The sequence below is a fragment of the Trichosurus vulpecula genome, chromosome 1 (assembly GCF_011100635.1).
Source record: "Trichosurus vulpecula isolate mTriVul1 chromosome 1, mTriVul1.pri, whole genome shotgun sequence".
In the NCBI taxonomy this organism is placed as follows: Eukaryota; Metazoa; Chordata; class Mammalia; order Diprotodontia; family Phalangeridae; genus Trichosurus; species Trichosurus vulpecula.
In genome coordinates this window covers 514,304,791-514,319,108 of record NC_050573.1, presented here as the reverse complement: position 1 = coordinate 514,319,108, position 14,318 = coordinate 514,304,791, and the positions used below count along the sequence as shown (strand labels likewise).

General features: G+C 36.1%; 1 protein-coding gene across 1 annotated transcript in view; it reads left to right on the top strand.

Moving 5' to 3' along the window:
- The window catches only part of EPB41L4A (erythrocyte membrane protein band 4.1 like 4A), a 194,507-nt gene that overhangs the window by 73,909 nt on the left and 106,280 nt on the right, over positions 1–14,318 (top strand). The window contains exon 3 of the mRNA XM_036740959.1: positions 8,594–8,645. Within this exon, the coding sequence (XP_036596854.1) occupies positions 8,594–8,645 (52 nt within the window). The remainder of the gene's footprint in view (positions 1–8,593; positions 8,646–14,318) is intronic.

Genomic DNA, 14,318 nt, shown 5'->3' with positions numbered 1-14,318 from the left:
TTTTGTTGATTCTTTTGCACCAGAATTCATTTTAAGGCACTATTTTATAGTTTTTTGGAGGTAAATATGGGAGTTTCTGGTGATTTCCTGCTTACTCCAGCATCTTGGCTCCTAGAGATCTTGGCTAGTAAGGGGCTATAAGAGCCCTTGGTCACCCCTGTGCTGTGATGAGGCATCAGAATAGGACTTTGGCTAGATAATTTGTCCTAATTAGCTCTGAGAACAGAAATAGAAGAGAAAGACAGCCCCTTCTTGCAAGGACCTTATATTCTAATGGGGTAACACCATGCACAAGAGGTTTCAATTGGGAGGCAGAGCCAAGATGGCCTGTGAAAGGAAGGAACTACTGGAGCTCTCTCACAAATTCTGTCAGATTCATCTAAAAAAGGGAATCTGAGCAGATTTGAGAGAGTTAGAAGCCACTAGTAGACTGAGAGGGGTACGAACGCCAGGCACATGGATTGGCACTAGACCAAACCAACTGGGAACAGCAGAAGAATCCAGCCAGCCTATGGCTCTGGGAGAGTGCTGGGTGAGTGAAATGCTGGAGTAGGAACAAGCCCAGGGTGGAAGTACTGGCTATGGTGTGATCGAGGCCCAGGGCAGGAGTATGTCGGAGCACAGAGCCTGCGGCCATGGGAGCACCTAGCCCAGAGGACTCCAACCTCAGGCAAACACAGGGGCACCAGACCAAACCAGCCATGAACATAAGAGAAATCCAGCCAGCATGCCAATCTGGCAAAACACCAGAGCAAGAAGAGATCCAGGGTGGAAGTAATGGCTACGGCTGCGATTGAGCCCCAGGCCTCTCAGCCCAAGATGGGAGTCTATTAGAGTGCAGAGCCTGTGGCCATGGGAGCAGCTAGCCCGGAGGCCTCCAACCCACAGTCTAAAGGTTTGAAACTCATCTTCTTGAACTTCCGGGAGCCATGATGACCAGGTAAAATGACTCATATCCCTCCCTTGAATAAACCCAGAGAATAAAACCTCAGGAGAAACAGAGGAGCCAGAAGGGGGGCTTCAGTAGCAAGAGAAGTCGGGGAGAGGGGCCCTCCTGTGGTGGCGGAAGGAGACTAGTGCAGGAAGAGAGGTGTCCCAGCAGGCCCCACCTCAACAGAATAACAAGATTAACTGAGCCCCAGGGGGTGGAGCTAACCAACCTCAAGGCCAGGACCCCAGACTTGGCTTTGCACAGCCAGGGGAAGTGGTAGACACAAGCACAGACAAGAGCTGAGACCACCCATTCTGTAGAACAGTCCTGGGGAAGAGGAGACACCCCCCCCAACAGTCAGACCAACGCTCCCCCAAACCTCACAAAGCCAGAGGCCATAACACATAAAGCTAAATCCCAACATAAGAAACTTGGGACAGAGCCCCCTGAGCCCCAGAAGCAGAGATCCACTTCAGAAACCAGGAGGAAAAAAAAACGCCATGAAAAAGAATAACAAGAAGCTTTCAAAGATGATTGATTCATATTATGGAGACAAAGATGATCAAAATACCAATTCCGAAGAGGACAGCATGGACACTACACCCACATCTGAATCCTCGAAAGGGAAAGTGAACTGGTCTCCAGACCTAAAAGCATTACTGGAAGAACTCAAGTAGGACTTTAAAAAACAAATTAGGGAGGTAAAAGAAAAAATGGAAAAAAAATTCAATGAGGAAAACAAATCTTTAAAAGGTAAAATAGGTGGATTGGTTAAGCAAAATCAGAATATAATTGGAGAAAATGTCTCATTGAAAAGTAAAATCAACCAAATTGAAAAGGAGATAGAGAAGATAAAAGAAGAAAACAATACATTAAAAATTAGAATTGGGCAAGTAGAAGCTAATGACTCTATGAGACATCAAGAAGCAGTCAAACAAAATCTAAAAAATGAAAAAATAGAAGAAAATGTGAAATATCTGATTGAAAAAGCAACCAACCTGGAAAATAGATCCAGGAGAGACAATCTAAGAATTATTGGTCTACCTGAAAGCTATGATGAAAAAAAGGGCCTGGACAGTATCTTCCATAGAATCCTTAAGAAAAATTGCCCAGAAGTCCTAAAACCAGAGGGTAAAATTGTCATTGAAAGATTCCATCAATAACCCCTTGAAAAAGATCCCAAATTGAAAACTCCAAGAAATATTATGGCCAAATTGCAGAACTACCAGGTCAAGGAGAAAATCCTTCAAGCAGCTAGAAAGAAACAATTCAAATATCATGGAGCTATAGTAAGGATCATGCAAGACCTTTCAGCTTCTACATTAAATGACAGGATAAATTGGAATATGATATTCTGAAAGGCAAAGGAGCTTGGACTACAACCAAGGATCAACTACCCAGCAAAAGTGAGCATAATTTTCCAGTCAAAGAGTTGGATATTCAATGAAATAAGGGAATTTCAGACCTTCCTGATGAAAAGGCCAGAGCTCAATGGAAAATTTGATCTCCAAATACAAAACTCAAGAGAGACATAAAAAAAGTAAATGGGGGAAAAAAAACCCACAAACCTTATTAATCAATAAAGACAAATTATTTACATCTTTATATAAGATTATATCATCTTATGTATGTTATATATATGTACATATATATGTCAATCTTGAGTACAGTTATGATAATTGAAAGAGATATTCATAGACTGTGGATGTCTGTATAAAATAACTGATATAAGGATAAAAACCATAATTAAGAGATGTAAAGGGAGGGTTCTGGGAGAAGAGGTAAGAAGGTAGTAGAAAAGGGTAAATTACATCAAATGAAGAAGTACACAAACACAATATAGTAGAGGGAAAGAAGGGAGGGAGAAGAGCAGTATTTGAGCTTTACTCTCATTGGATTTGGTTCAAGAAGGGAATAACATACCCTGATAAGTATAGAAATCTAACTTGTCCTACAGGCAGTAGGAGGGGAAAGGGGGAAAAAAGGGAGGGGGGTGGTCGGAAGGGAGGGAAGAAGTAGCAAGTGGAAAACAGTAAGATAAGGGAGGGGAATCAAGAGGCAGGGTAAAATGAGGAAGGCAGTGGTCAAAAGTAAAACTTTGTTGAGGAGTGGAAGGGGAAAGGGAGAAATAAAAGCTTAAATGGGGGAAATAGGATGGAAAAAAAGTCACAGATGAAATCGTAACTGTGAATGTGAATGGAATGAACTCTCTCATAAAACAGAAGCAGTTAGCAGAATGGATTAAAAACCATAATCCTACAATATGCTGTTTACAAGAAACACACTTGAAACGGGGATACGCACAGAGTAAAGGTAAAAGGCTGGAGTAAAATATATCGTGCTTCAGCTAAAGTAAAAAAAAGCAGGGGTAGCAATCCTAATCTCAGAGCAAAGCAAAAGTAAAGATAGCTCTAATTAAAAGAGATAAGGAAGGACACTACATCCTGCTAAAAGGCACCACAAACAATGAAGCAATACCATTGTTTAACATATGCACCAAGTGGTATGGCATGCAAATTCCTAGAGGAGAGGTTAAGGGAGTTACAGGAAGAAATAGACAGTAAAACTATAATAATGGGAGACCTCAACCTCCCCTTCTCTGAACTAGATAAATCTAACCTCAAAAGAAACAAAAAGGAAGTTAAGGAGTCGAACAGAATTTTAGAAAAGGCAGATATGATAGACCTCTGGATAAAACTGAATGGGGGTAAAAAGGAATATACTTTTTTTTCTCAGTGTTATATGGCACATACTCAAAAACTGATCATGTTCTAGGGCATAAAAACCGCACAATCTGGTGCAGAAAGGCAGAAGTAGTCAAAGCATCCTTTTCAGATCATGATGGAATAAAAATTATTTGTCATAAAGAACCATGGAAAAATAAGCTAAAAATTAATTGGAAACTAAATAATCTAATTCTAAAGAATGAGTGGGCCAAAGAACAAATCATAGAAACAATTAATAACTTCATTCTAGAAAATGACAATAATGAGACAACATACCAAAACTTATGGGATGCAGCAAAAGCAGTTCTTAGGGGAAGTTTTATATCTCTAAATGCTTGCATGAATAAAATAGAGTAAAAGGAGATCAATGAATTGGGCATGCAACTGAAAAAGCTAGAAAAAGAACAAATTGAAAATCCCCAATTAAATACCAAATTAGAAATACTGAAAATCAGAGGAGAGATTAATAAAATTGAAATCAAGAAAACTATTGAATTAATAAATAAAACCAAGAACTGGTTTTATGAAAAAAATCAATAAAATTGATAAAACTTTGGTCAACTTGATTTAAAAAAAGAAAGAAGAAAATCAAATTACCAGTATCAAAAATGAAAAGGGTAAACTCACCTCCAATGAAGAGGAAATTAAAATAATAATTAGGAATTATTTTGCCCAATTGTATGCCCATAAATTTGACAACCTTAGGGATATAGATGAATATCTACAAAAACATAAATTGCCCAGGTTAACAGAAGAGGAAGTAAAATTTCTAAATAACCCTATCTCAGAAAAAGAAATTGAGCATGCCATCAATGAACTCCCTAGGAAAAAATCTCCAGGGCCAGATGGTTTTACATGTGAATTTTATCAAACATTTAAAGAACAATTAATTCCTATACTTTATAGACTATTTGGGAAAATAGGTGAAGAAGGAGTCCTACCAAATTCTTTTTATGATACAAATATGGTACTAATACTTAAACCAGGAAGAGTAAAAACAGAGAAAGAAAATTATGGACCAATTTCCCTAATGAATATTGATGCAAAAATTTTAAATAAAATATTAGCATAAAGATTGCAGCAACCTATCGCGAGAATAATACTCTACAACCAGGTAGGATTTGTTCCAGGAATGCAAGGCTGGTTCAATATTAGAAAAACTATCAGCATAATTGATCATATCAACACAAAACTAGCAGAAACCATATGATCATCTCAATAGATGCAGAAAAAGCCTTTGACAAAATACAACACCCATTCCTATTAAAAACACTAGAAAGCATAGGAATAAATGGAGCCTTCCTTAAAATTACAAATAGCATCTATCTAAACCATCAGCAAGCATTATTTGTAATGGGGATAAACTAGATGCATTCCCAGTAAGATCTGGGGTGAAACAAGGGTGTCAGTTATCACCCCTACTATTCAATTTGGTACTAGAAATGTTAGCTGTAGCAATAAGAGAAGAAAAAGAAATTGAAGGAATTAGAATAGGCAAAGAAGAAACTAAATTATCACTTTTTGCAGATGATATGATGATTTACTTAGAGAATCCTAGAGAATCGAGTAAAAAACTACTTGAAATAATAAACAACTTTAGCAAAGTTGCAGGGTATAAAATAAACCTACATAAATCCTCAGTATTCCTATACATTACTAACAAAGCCCAACAGGAAGAGATAGAAAGAGAAATTCCATTCAAAGTTAATGTAGGCACTATAAAATATTTGGGAGTCTGTCTGCCAAGACAAACCCAAGGCCAATATGAACATAATTATGAAACACTCTTCATGTGAATAAAGTCAGATCTAAATAAATGGAAAAATATCAGTTACTCATGGTTAGGCCAAGCTAATACAATAAAAATGACAATTTTACCTAAATTAATTTATTTATTCAGTGCTGTACCAATCAAACTACCAAAAATTATTTTACAGAGCTGGATAAAATAATAAAATTCATCTGAAAGAAAGAGAGGTCTAGAATATCTAGGGAATTAATGAAAAGAAATGCTAGGGAAGGTGTCCTAACCATACCAGATATTAAGCTGTACTATAAAGCAGCAGTCATCAAAACTACCTGGTGTACTGGCTAAGAAACAGAGTTGTGGATCAGTGGAATAGGGCAGGTACACAAGATGGAGAAGTCAACAACTATAGCAATCTACTCTTTGATGAACCCAAAGAATCCAGCTTCTGGGCTAAGAATTCACTATTTCACAAAAACTGCTGGGAAAATTGGAAAATGGTAGGCCAGAAACTGGGCATAGACCAATATCTTACACCATATATCAAAATAAAGTCAAAATGGGTTCATGATTTAGGAATAAAGGCTGATACTATAAGCAATTTCAGAAAGCAAGGAATAGTTTACCTATCAGATTTATGGAAAAGCAAAGAATTCATGAGACAACAAGAGATAGAGAGCATTACAAAATGCAAAAGGATAATTTTGATTATGTTAAATTGAAATGTTTTTGTATAAAAAAGCCAGTGCAACAAAGATCAGGAGGGAAGCAGAAAATTGGGAGAAAATCTTTACAACTAGTGTCTCTGATAAAGGCCCCATCTCTAAAATATACAGGGAACTGAGCCAAATTGATAGGAATACAAGTCATTCCCCAATTGAGAAATGGTCAGAAGATACGAACAGGCAGTTTTCAGCGGAAGAAATTAAAGGTACCGATAGGCATATGAAAAAATGCTCAAAATCACTACTGATTAGAGAAATGCAAATTAAAACAACTCTTGGGTACCACATGTCTCCTGTCAGACTGGCTAACATGACAAAACAGGAAAATGATAAATGCTGGAGAGGATGTGGGAAAATTGGAACACTGTTACATTGCTGGTGGAGTTGTGAACTGATCCAGCCATTCTGGAGAGCAATTTGGAACTATGCCCAAGGAGCTATAAAAATGTGCATACCCTTTGACCCAGCAATACCACTTCTAGGGTTGTATCCCAAACAGATCACACAAGTGGGAAAAGGACCCAGATGTACAAAAATATTTATAGCGGCTCTTTTTGTAGTAGCAAAGAACTGGAAATCAAGGGGATGCCCATCAATTGGGGAATGGCTGAACGAGTTGTGGTATATGAAGGTAATGGAATACTATTGTGTTATAAGAAATGGGGAAGATACGGACTTCACAATTACCTGGAAAAACCTACACAATATAATGCTGAGTGAGCGGAGCAGAACCAGAACATTATACACAACCACAGATATATGGATTCTGTGATGACTGAACCTGATAGACTTTGCTCTTCTCAGCAATGCAAGGTTCAAAGACAACTCCAAAGGACTCATGATGGAGAGAGGTATCTACATCCAAAGAAAGAACTATGGAGTCTGAATGCAGATTGAGGCACACTGTATGCTCTCCATTTTTTCCCCACCTTGGTTTTTCTTTTTTCTTTTTTTTTCTCTTTTGGTTTTTTGTTTTGTTTGGTTTGGTTTGGTTTTCTTTTTTTTTTTTTTTTTTGGCTTTGTTTCTTCTTTCTCATGATTCATTCCACTGGTCATAATTTTTCTTTACAACTTGACTATTGTGTAAATTAGTTCAATGCGAAAGTTACATGTAGAAGAAATATCGGATTCTATGCCATCACGGGGAGGAAGGGGAGAAGGTAGGGAAGGAAATCTGGAACTCAAAATTATGTGGAACTGAGTGTTGTAAACTAAAAATAAAAAATCTTAAATATAAAAAAAAAGAAGTTTCATTTGCAAGTTAGATGGAAAGGCCTAGTGCTCATTAGGGTTCAGTGGCAAAGTAAAAGAGGTAATATGTCTTCTTTAGTGTAATTTCCATTGAGAAAACCATATCTCTTTCTAATTTTGAACCATTTGACAATGCCAGACTTTGGTAAGGAGAGCTTTGTTTCCTGGTTTATCAGTAGCTGTTGCTGCTGAGAAGGCCAGGGCTCTGAACGTGAAGAACCAGTTGCCAGGTCACATCACACGGGCTGTTCCCTGCGCTGCAGAGGTCTGGCTGGAAACTGGGCTGTGAATCTTAGGGCTTCTGGTGGGTGAAAAGTTACTTCTAGCATTCTTGGAATCAGGGTCCTATACTCTTTTCATATAGGTCTGAGGGTAGGTGGTGGTGATCAAAGCGGTGGTAGTTGTTTGCCCCACTTGGCACATTCTACTTCTTGTGTCTCTTTTGGAGTACCTTGTGCTTTAGTTAGGCTTGCCTGTGCCTCTGGTCAGCAGTTTGTCATGTGGGAGTGAGGAGTCACTCCCCTCAAAAAAGGCAACATAGAGGCTGGGATGATTGGGGGACATATCACCCTTTTAGACTGTAACCGCCAGGTAGGCAGGCACCTTGTGTTAAGTAAATATCATACTTCCTGAGCAGCTAATACAGTGCTCAACAATTTAGCACCTGTGTAGTAAATATTTGTTAAGTTGAGGGGCAGCTAGGTGGCACAGTGAGTAGAGCACTAGCCCTGTGGTCAGGAGGACCTGAGTTCAAATCCAGCCTGAGACACTTGACACACTAGCTGTGTGACCTTGGGCAAGTCACTTAACCCCAACTGCCCTGCCTTCCCCCCTCCCCCCCCAAAAAGGAAAAGAAATATTGCTTAAGTTGTATTTCACCAATTAGAATGTAAACTCAGGGACTATTTGCTTTTTGTTTTTGTATCCCTAAAACCTACAGTGCCTACACACGTACACTGTTAAGGAAATTGAATTGGTTGATTTAATTCTGGGCAGAGAACTGACGCTAACTAGCACTAACACAGCTCCCTTCTGCTTAATAGATGTTTAATTATAAATGCTGAGCTGGATTTAGTTTGATTCAGTTGAATTTGCCTAATCTGATATAAATCCTAATACAAGTAGCAAATAGCTGATATTAGACTGTGGTATATATTTCTGTGACGTGCTGAGTAACTGATTTATCAAATTACTTTTTTTCTTCCTCACACAGTACTGGCTGGATCCTGCAAAAACCCTTGCAGAGCAAAAAGAACTAATAAACAGTATGTATTTAATTTTCAATTTATCAAAGTATGATTTCAAAATGATATGGTATCCAAAATAATGGTATAGGTTGTGTTAGCAGATGACAACTTTTTGAAATGAATAAATACTTTCATGCAATGAGTTGTGCTAATCCCTTGGATAAAATGGGTTATTTTGTTGTTGAGGTTTCTTTGGCCGGATACCATATAAGTACCTTTTCTAGCTGCTTAAATTTTAAATTTTGCTTTCAAATTAAAGAGTCAGAGAGCCTGAGTCTGTATCTTAAAAGGAAAAAAAAAAGATTATATGTCATTTGAATTCTAATGAGCTAGATTTCCCTAGAGCATAAATTAAGAACCATTCCTCTTTCACAGCAATAAGATTCCAGTCTAGTCTCTGAGACAGCAGTTTACTAAGTGGTTCCCTTTTAACCTAGATGAGATCATACACCATCAAAGAGTGTTTGACTTCCTTCTGAGAATAGCTAGCACACTCATTTTGAATAATATTTGAAAAAAATTATAAGAATAATATTATGAGTCAGCGTGTAACTAAGATTTGTCTAATGATATTTTCTGTGTCATCTCTCAGAATTTTAAAGAAGGAATACAATATCATGTTGTATGTATATGTGTATGTGTATATGTGTGTATGGGAGGGGATCTCAGTGGACTGATCTCATTTTTTTTATATCAATAGTCTGTATCAGGAGTTTTTAACTTGGAGTCTGTGAACTTGATTTTTTAAAATGTTTTGATTGTTTTGATTTGAAAAATGAATTTCAGTATAATTAATTTCTATTATAATCCTATGTATTTAATTTTATGTATTTAAAAAGCATTATTGTAAGAAGAGGTCCATAGGCTTCACTAGATTGCCAAAGGTTAAGAACCTCTGGTCTTTATAGTGGTTCCAAGTCATGTCCAACAAGATAAATAAATGAATGAATGAAAAAGCATTTTTAAGTGCTTTCTGTGTGCTAAGCCCTATGGTAAGCTCTAGGTTAGACCATCCCTCTCTCAAGGAGCTCACACTCAAATTGTGGGAGATAACACATTAAAAAGAAGTTCAACTTTAGAGTAGATGGAAAAGCCCAGGAATTCTAAGGGTTCTACAGCAGTGCAGATGGCAAGACTCAGAGGTCCTTAAGTTATATCACTAGGTCAGATGTCAGCTGCAGGGGTCTGCAGAGCATTGCACTAAGATAGATGATAAGGCTTAGAGGACAATGGCAGGGCAGATGGTACGGCCTATAGTATTCCTCCATCACACCAGAAAGAATAGAGTTGATGACTCCTATCACATCTAAACCAGGTAAGCAGTTAAGCATCTCAAATGGGCTGTTGTCAGCCCTTGCTAGAGTCAGGGCAGGGAGGGAGAAGAAGAGGTAGAGCGGCATCTAGAAGTGGGAAGTCTCTCAGCTGCCCAACCATTCTGGATGGGTTCCGAGATGATCCAAGCTGGGGAGAAGGAAACACAAAGAGATTCAAGAAGAGATAAATAAGGATTTAAAACATAAATCAGAGAATAAGAGTTCAGAATATAAAGGGGAGAGAATTAATGAAGAAAACAAAGCAAATAAAATTTTCTTAGAAAAAGCACAAGTAGGCTCAGATTCAATCTAGCTCAGCTTAGATTGAATCTGGCCCGCTTGTGAAAACAGGCATCACAAAGGGTGGGATTTCTTAAGACAACCCATTATGGTAAATTCCTAATAAACTTTCTCTTTTCCCTTGGCTGAGAAAAAAAAAAAAAAAGAAAGAAAAAGCACAACTAAATTGTGTAGTACCTGTGGACCTTTCACCTCCATAAAGGAGTAGGTTGGGAGAGTCTTCTAATGTGTCTTCATTCAAGTCCTATTTGATCTTTATGATTTTGCTATATGTATTTTTATTTTTTGGTGTATTGTTCTTTACATTCATATTGCTGTAGCTACCTTGTATTTTGTTTTCTTGGCTCTGCTCGCTTCACTCTTCATCGGTTCATACTACCATGACTTTAAATGCAAATAGGTAAAACAATTCAATAAAATGAAAAAAAAAATGGTAGATTGGACAAAACCTTGCAATTTTTAGAGAATTGAAAGCTAAAAGATTCATGCCACCTTCTGAATGGTACCACTAAGAATATACATATTTCTCAATACCACAGAGCACGTATTTTTTAAAAAAAAACCCTAGTGGCAGGGGAAAATTGCATGTACATGTAAACAATCAGAAATATACATTCTTTAAAAATCACCACATAATAAAGATAGTAATCTCTCCAGGGAGCAGAAAAAGATGGGTACTCAAATCAAGACTTAGTAATGAAAGACTAAATAAAAGAATAATCATTGAAACTATACCGATGTGGAAAACAGTATCAGTTATAAGACAACATACTAAAATTTCTGGAATGTAGCCAAAGCAGTTCTCAGAGGAAAAATTATGTCCTTAAAAATATTCACCAATCGTATAGAAAAAGAATGTTAATGAATTAAATGTGCTTTCTTAAAAAACAGCAAGGCAACAAATAATACTGATAATAGTAACGACAACAATGATAATATCTAACATTTATATAGTGCTTACTATGTGCCAGGCACTGTGCTAAATGCTTAATTATAATTATTATCTCATTAGGCCCACCCAGCAATCCTGGGAGGTAGGTGCTATTGTTATGCCCATTTTAAAGATGAAGTAACTGAGGCAAACACCGGTTCAGTGACTTTGCATGGGATCACACAACTGGGAGGTGTCTGAGGCCATATTTAAATTTAGGTCTTCCTGACTCTAGGCCCAGTGCTCTATCCACTGTACCACCTAGCAGCCCCAAAATGAGCACAAGTGGAATAATTGAAAGTACAAGAGAAATAGAAAAATATGAAGCCAAAAGGATTTTGAGAGCTGTTAATCAAAATGAAAAGCTGAGTCTTGGAACCTACTAAGAAAATTGAATTACAAAAAATGAGTTAGTTGACTTTTATGGACAAGCAGAAGAGAATGGAAAGTGAAATTAACAAAATTTAAAATGAACAAGATGAATTCAGAACATGCCTAGAAGAATCAAAATAATTATCAGAATTATATGCATAATGCTCTTTGAGAAACTTCGTTGTGAAACATGGAGGTCATTGATAAGAAATTCCCCATATACACCAAAATATTTAGAGCAGTGTTTTTTATAGTCATAAAGAACTGGAAACAAAGCAGATGCCTATTGCTTGGGGAATGGCTAAACAAATTGTGGTACATGAATGTGATGGAATATTACTGTGCTGTAAGAAATCATGAATATGATGAATACAGAGAAATACAAAAAGATCTTCATGAACTGATGCAGAGTGAAGTAAGGAGATGCAAGAAAACAATATACAATGACTACAACCATGCAAATGGAAAGTATAACCACCATAAAACAATTCAAAGTGATTGTTGCAAAAATAAAAAAAGCAAAAAAGAAGAATGGGGTCCAAAGAAGAAATATAAGAATATACCTTTACCCCACACTTTTTCAGAGGTGGGAGGTGCACTACTGTGGAACAGTGTATGTATCTTCAGACTTTTTCTATGACTTGATAATTTTTTTCTCTTCCTCTTTTTCTTTAAAAGGTATTATTTTGTGTGTGTGTTGGGGGGAGGGGGATACTTCTCTAGTTGGGGAAAGAGGGAGCATTACTAAGAGAAATTTTCACAATGTGAAAACTATATCATTAAAATTTATTTTTTAAAAAGAAATTCTGGCATAGTAATCTTTTTCTAAAGTGATAAAATATCTAATATCAAAAGCTTGCATTATATTCAATGGAAATGCCAGAAATTTCCAAGTAAATAGAAAAAACACTATTTAATAGAGTTTTAGACAAGGCAATAATAGCAGTAAGACAAGGGCAGGAATGTGAAAGTATAAAGATAAGCAATGCTGAGACAAAACTTTCCCTTTTTGTTGATGGCATGATTATTTTCTTAATGTGTCTTAGGTAATCAGCAATAAAAGTAATTAAGATGATAACTTCAGTAAAGTTGCAAATTGCAAAATGAACCCAAAGAAATAGCATCATTTTTATATAATAATAACAAAATCAAAGAGATAAATATAGAAGTAGAAGTTCAAATCACAATAACTACAAAATGCATAAAATATTTGGGAGTCAGTCTACCAGAAAACACTCAATACCTGTTATATAGATAGAATTATAAAACATTCTTTAGAGGAATAAAGAGCAACTTAAATCACTCAAGGAATAATCATTGCTCACTTACTAATATTATAAAATTAATAATGCTATCAAAATTATTTTGCAGATAAGTGATATACCAGTCAACCTACCATCTAGACAAAATAATACCTAAATTAATCCAGAGAAAAAAAAGATCTAGACTATCAAGGGGAATAGTGAAGGCAAAGGCAAAAATATAAGGGGAAGGCATTTCCAGATCTCAAACTACATTATGAAGCAGCAATCATAAACCTTCAAATTTGGTACCTGTTAAAAATAGAAAATTAGATTAATGCAGCATAATAGACAAGGAACAATCTAAAATAATTCAGCTCAATGTTCAGTAAACCCCAAAACATAAATTGTCTTGGAAAGAACTTTCTCTTTGATGAGAACTATTGAGAAAACAGCAAAATGGAAGAAATTAGGTTTAGATTAATATTTTACAACAAATTCCACAATAAATTCAAGATGTACATGTAACCTCAAAATTAAAGATTAATTAGGTAGGGAGCAAAATCTTAACCAAACAAGGGATAAAGCAATCACAGAAGATAAAATTGATAATTTTGATAACACAAAAGTAGAAACTTGAATGCACAAACCATATTAATATAAGTAGGACAAGAAGAGAAATAGTCAACTAGGAAAAAGTTTCTTTCTAATGTCTCTGACAAGGGACTTGATATCCCTGATACACACACACACACACACACATACACACAGAGATATATATACATATATATATATATCATATGTATTATATATATATATATATATATCTCATATATATTATATATATGTATCTCATATATATAACCAAAAGCTATTTACCCCAATAGCCAAAAGAAATAAACAAATAATTCTCAAAAGAAGAATGGAAAACTTTTAACAACCATATGTTCCACAACACCAATAAAAGAAATCTAAAACATCTCTGAAGTTTCACATCACACTCAATAAATTGGCAAGGACTTTAAAAAAAAAAAAAGGAAAATGCTTAAGGTCGAAGCAGTTGTAGAAAAACCAGCACACTAATGCATTGTTTGTGGAACTGTAAATTGCTCCAACCATTCCAGAAAGCAATTTACAATTGTGCAAAGACTTTCAAAAGTTCCATAAACTTTGATTCAAAGATTCTGTTGCTAAGTATGTGCCCCAAAGAGGTAAAGGACAAAATAAAAAAGTCTGATATCCACCACAATATTTATAGTATCTCTGTGCGTATGAGTATGTTAATGAAGAACTGGAAACAAAATAAACTGCTCATTTACTAGGAATAGCTAAACAAATTTTGGTACATAAATGTAAGGGATTATTATTGCACAGTAAAAAAAAATAGATGAACATGGTAAATACAGAGAAACTTGGGAAGACTAGCGTGAACTGATGGGAAGGAAAGTAAGCACAGCTAGAAAACTAAAATGTACCTTGAAACGGCTGAAGCTGAATGCTGTGAAATTATAATGACCAAGCTTAGTCCTACGGA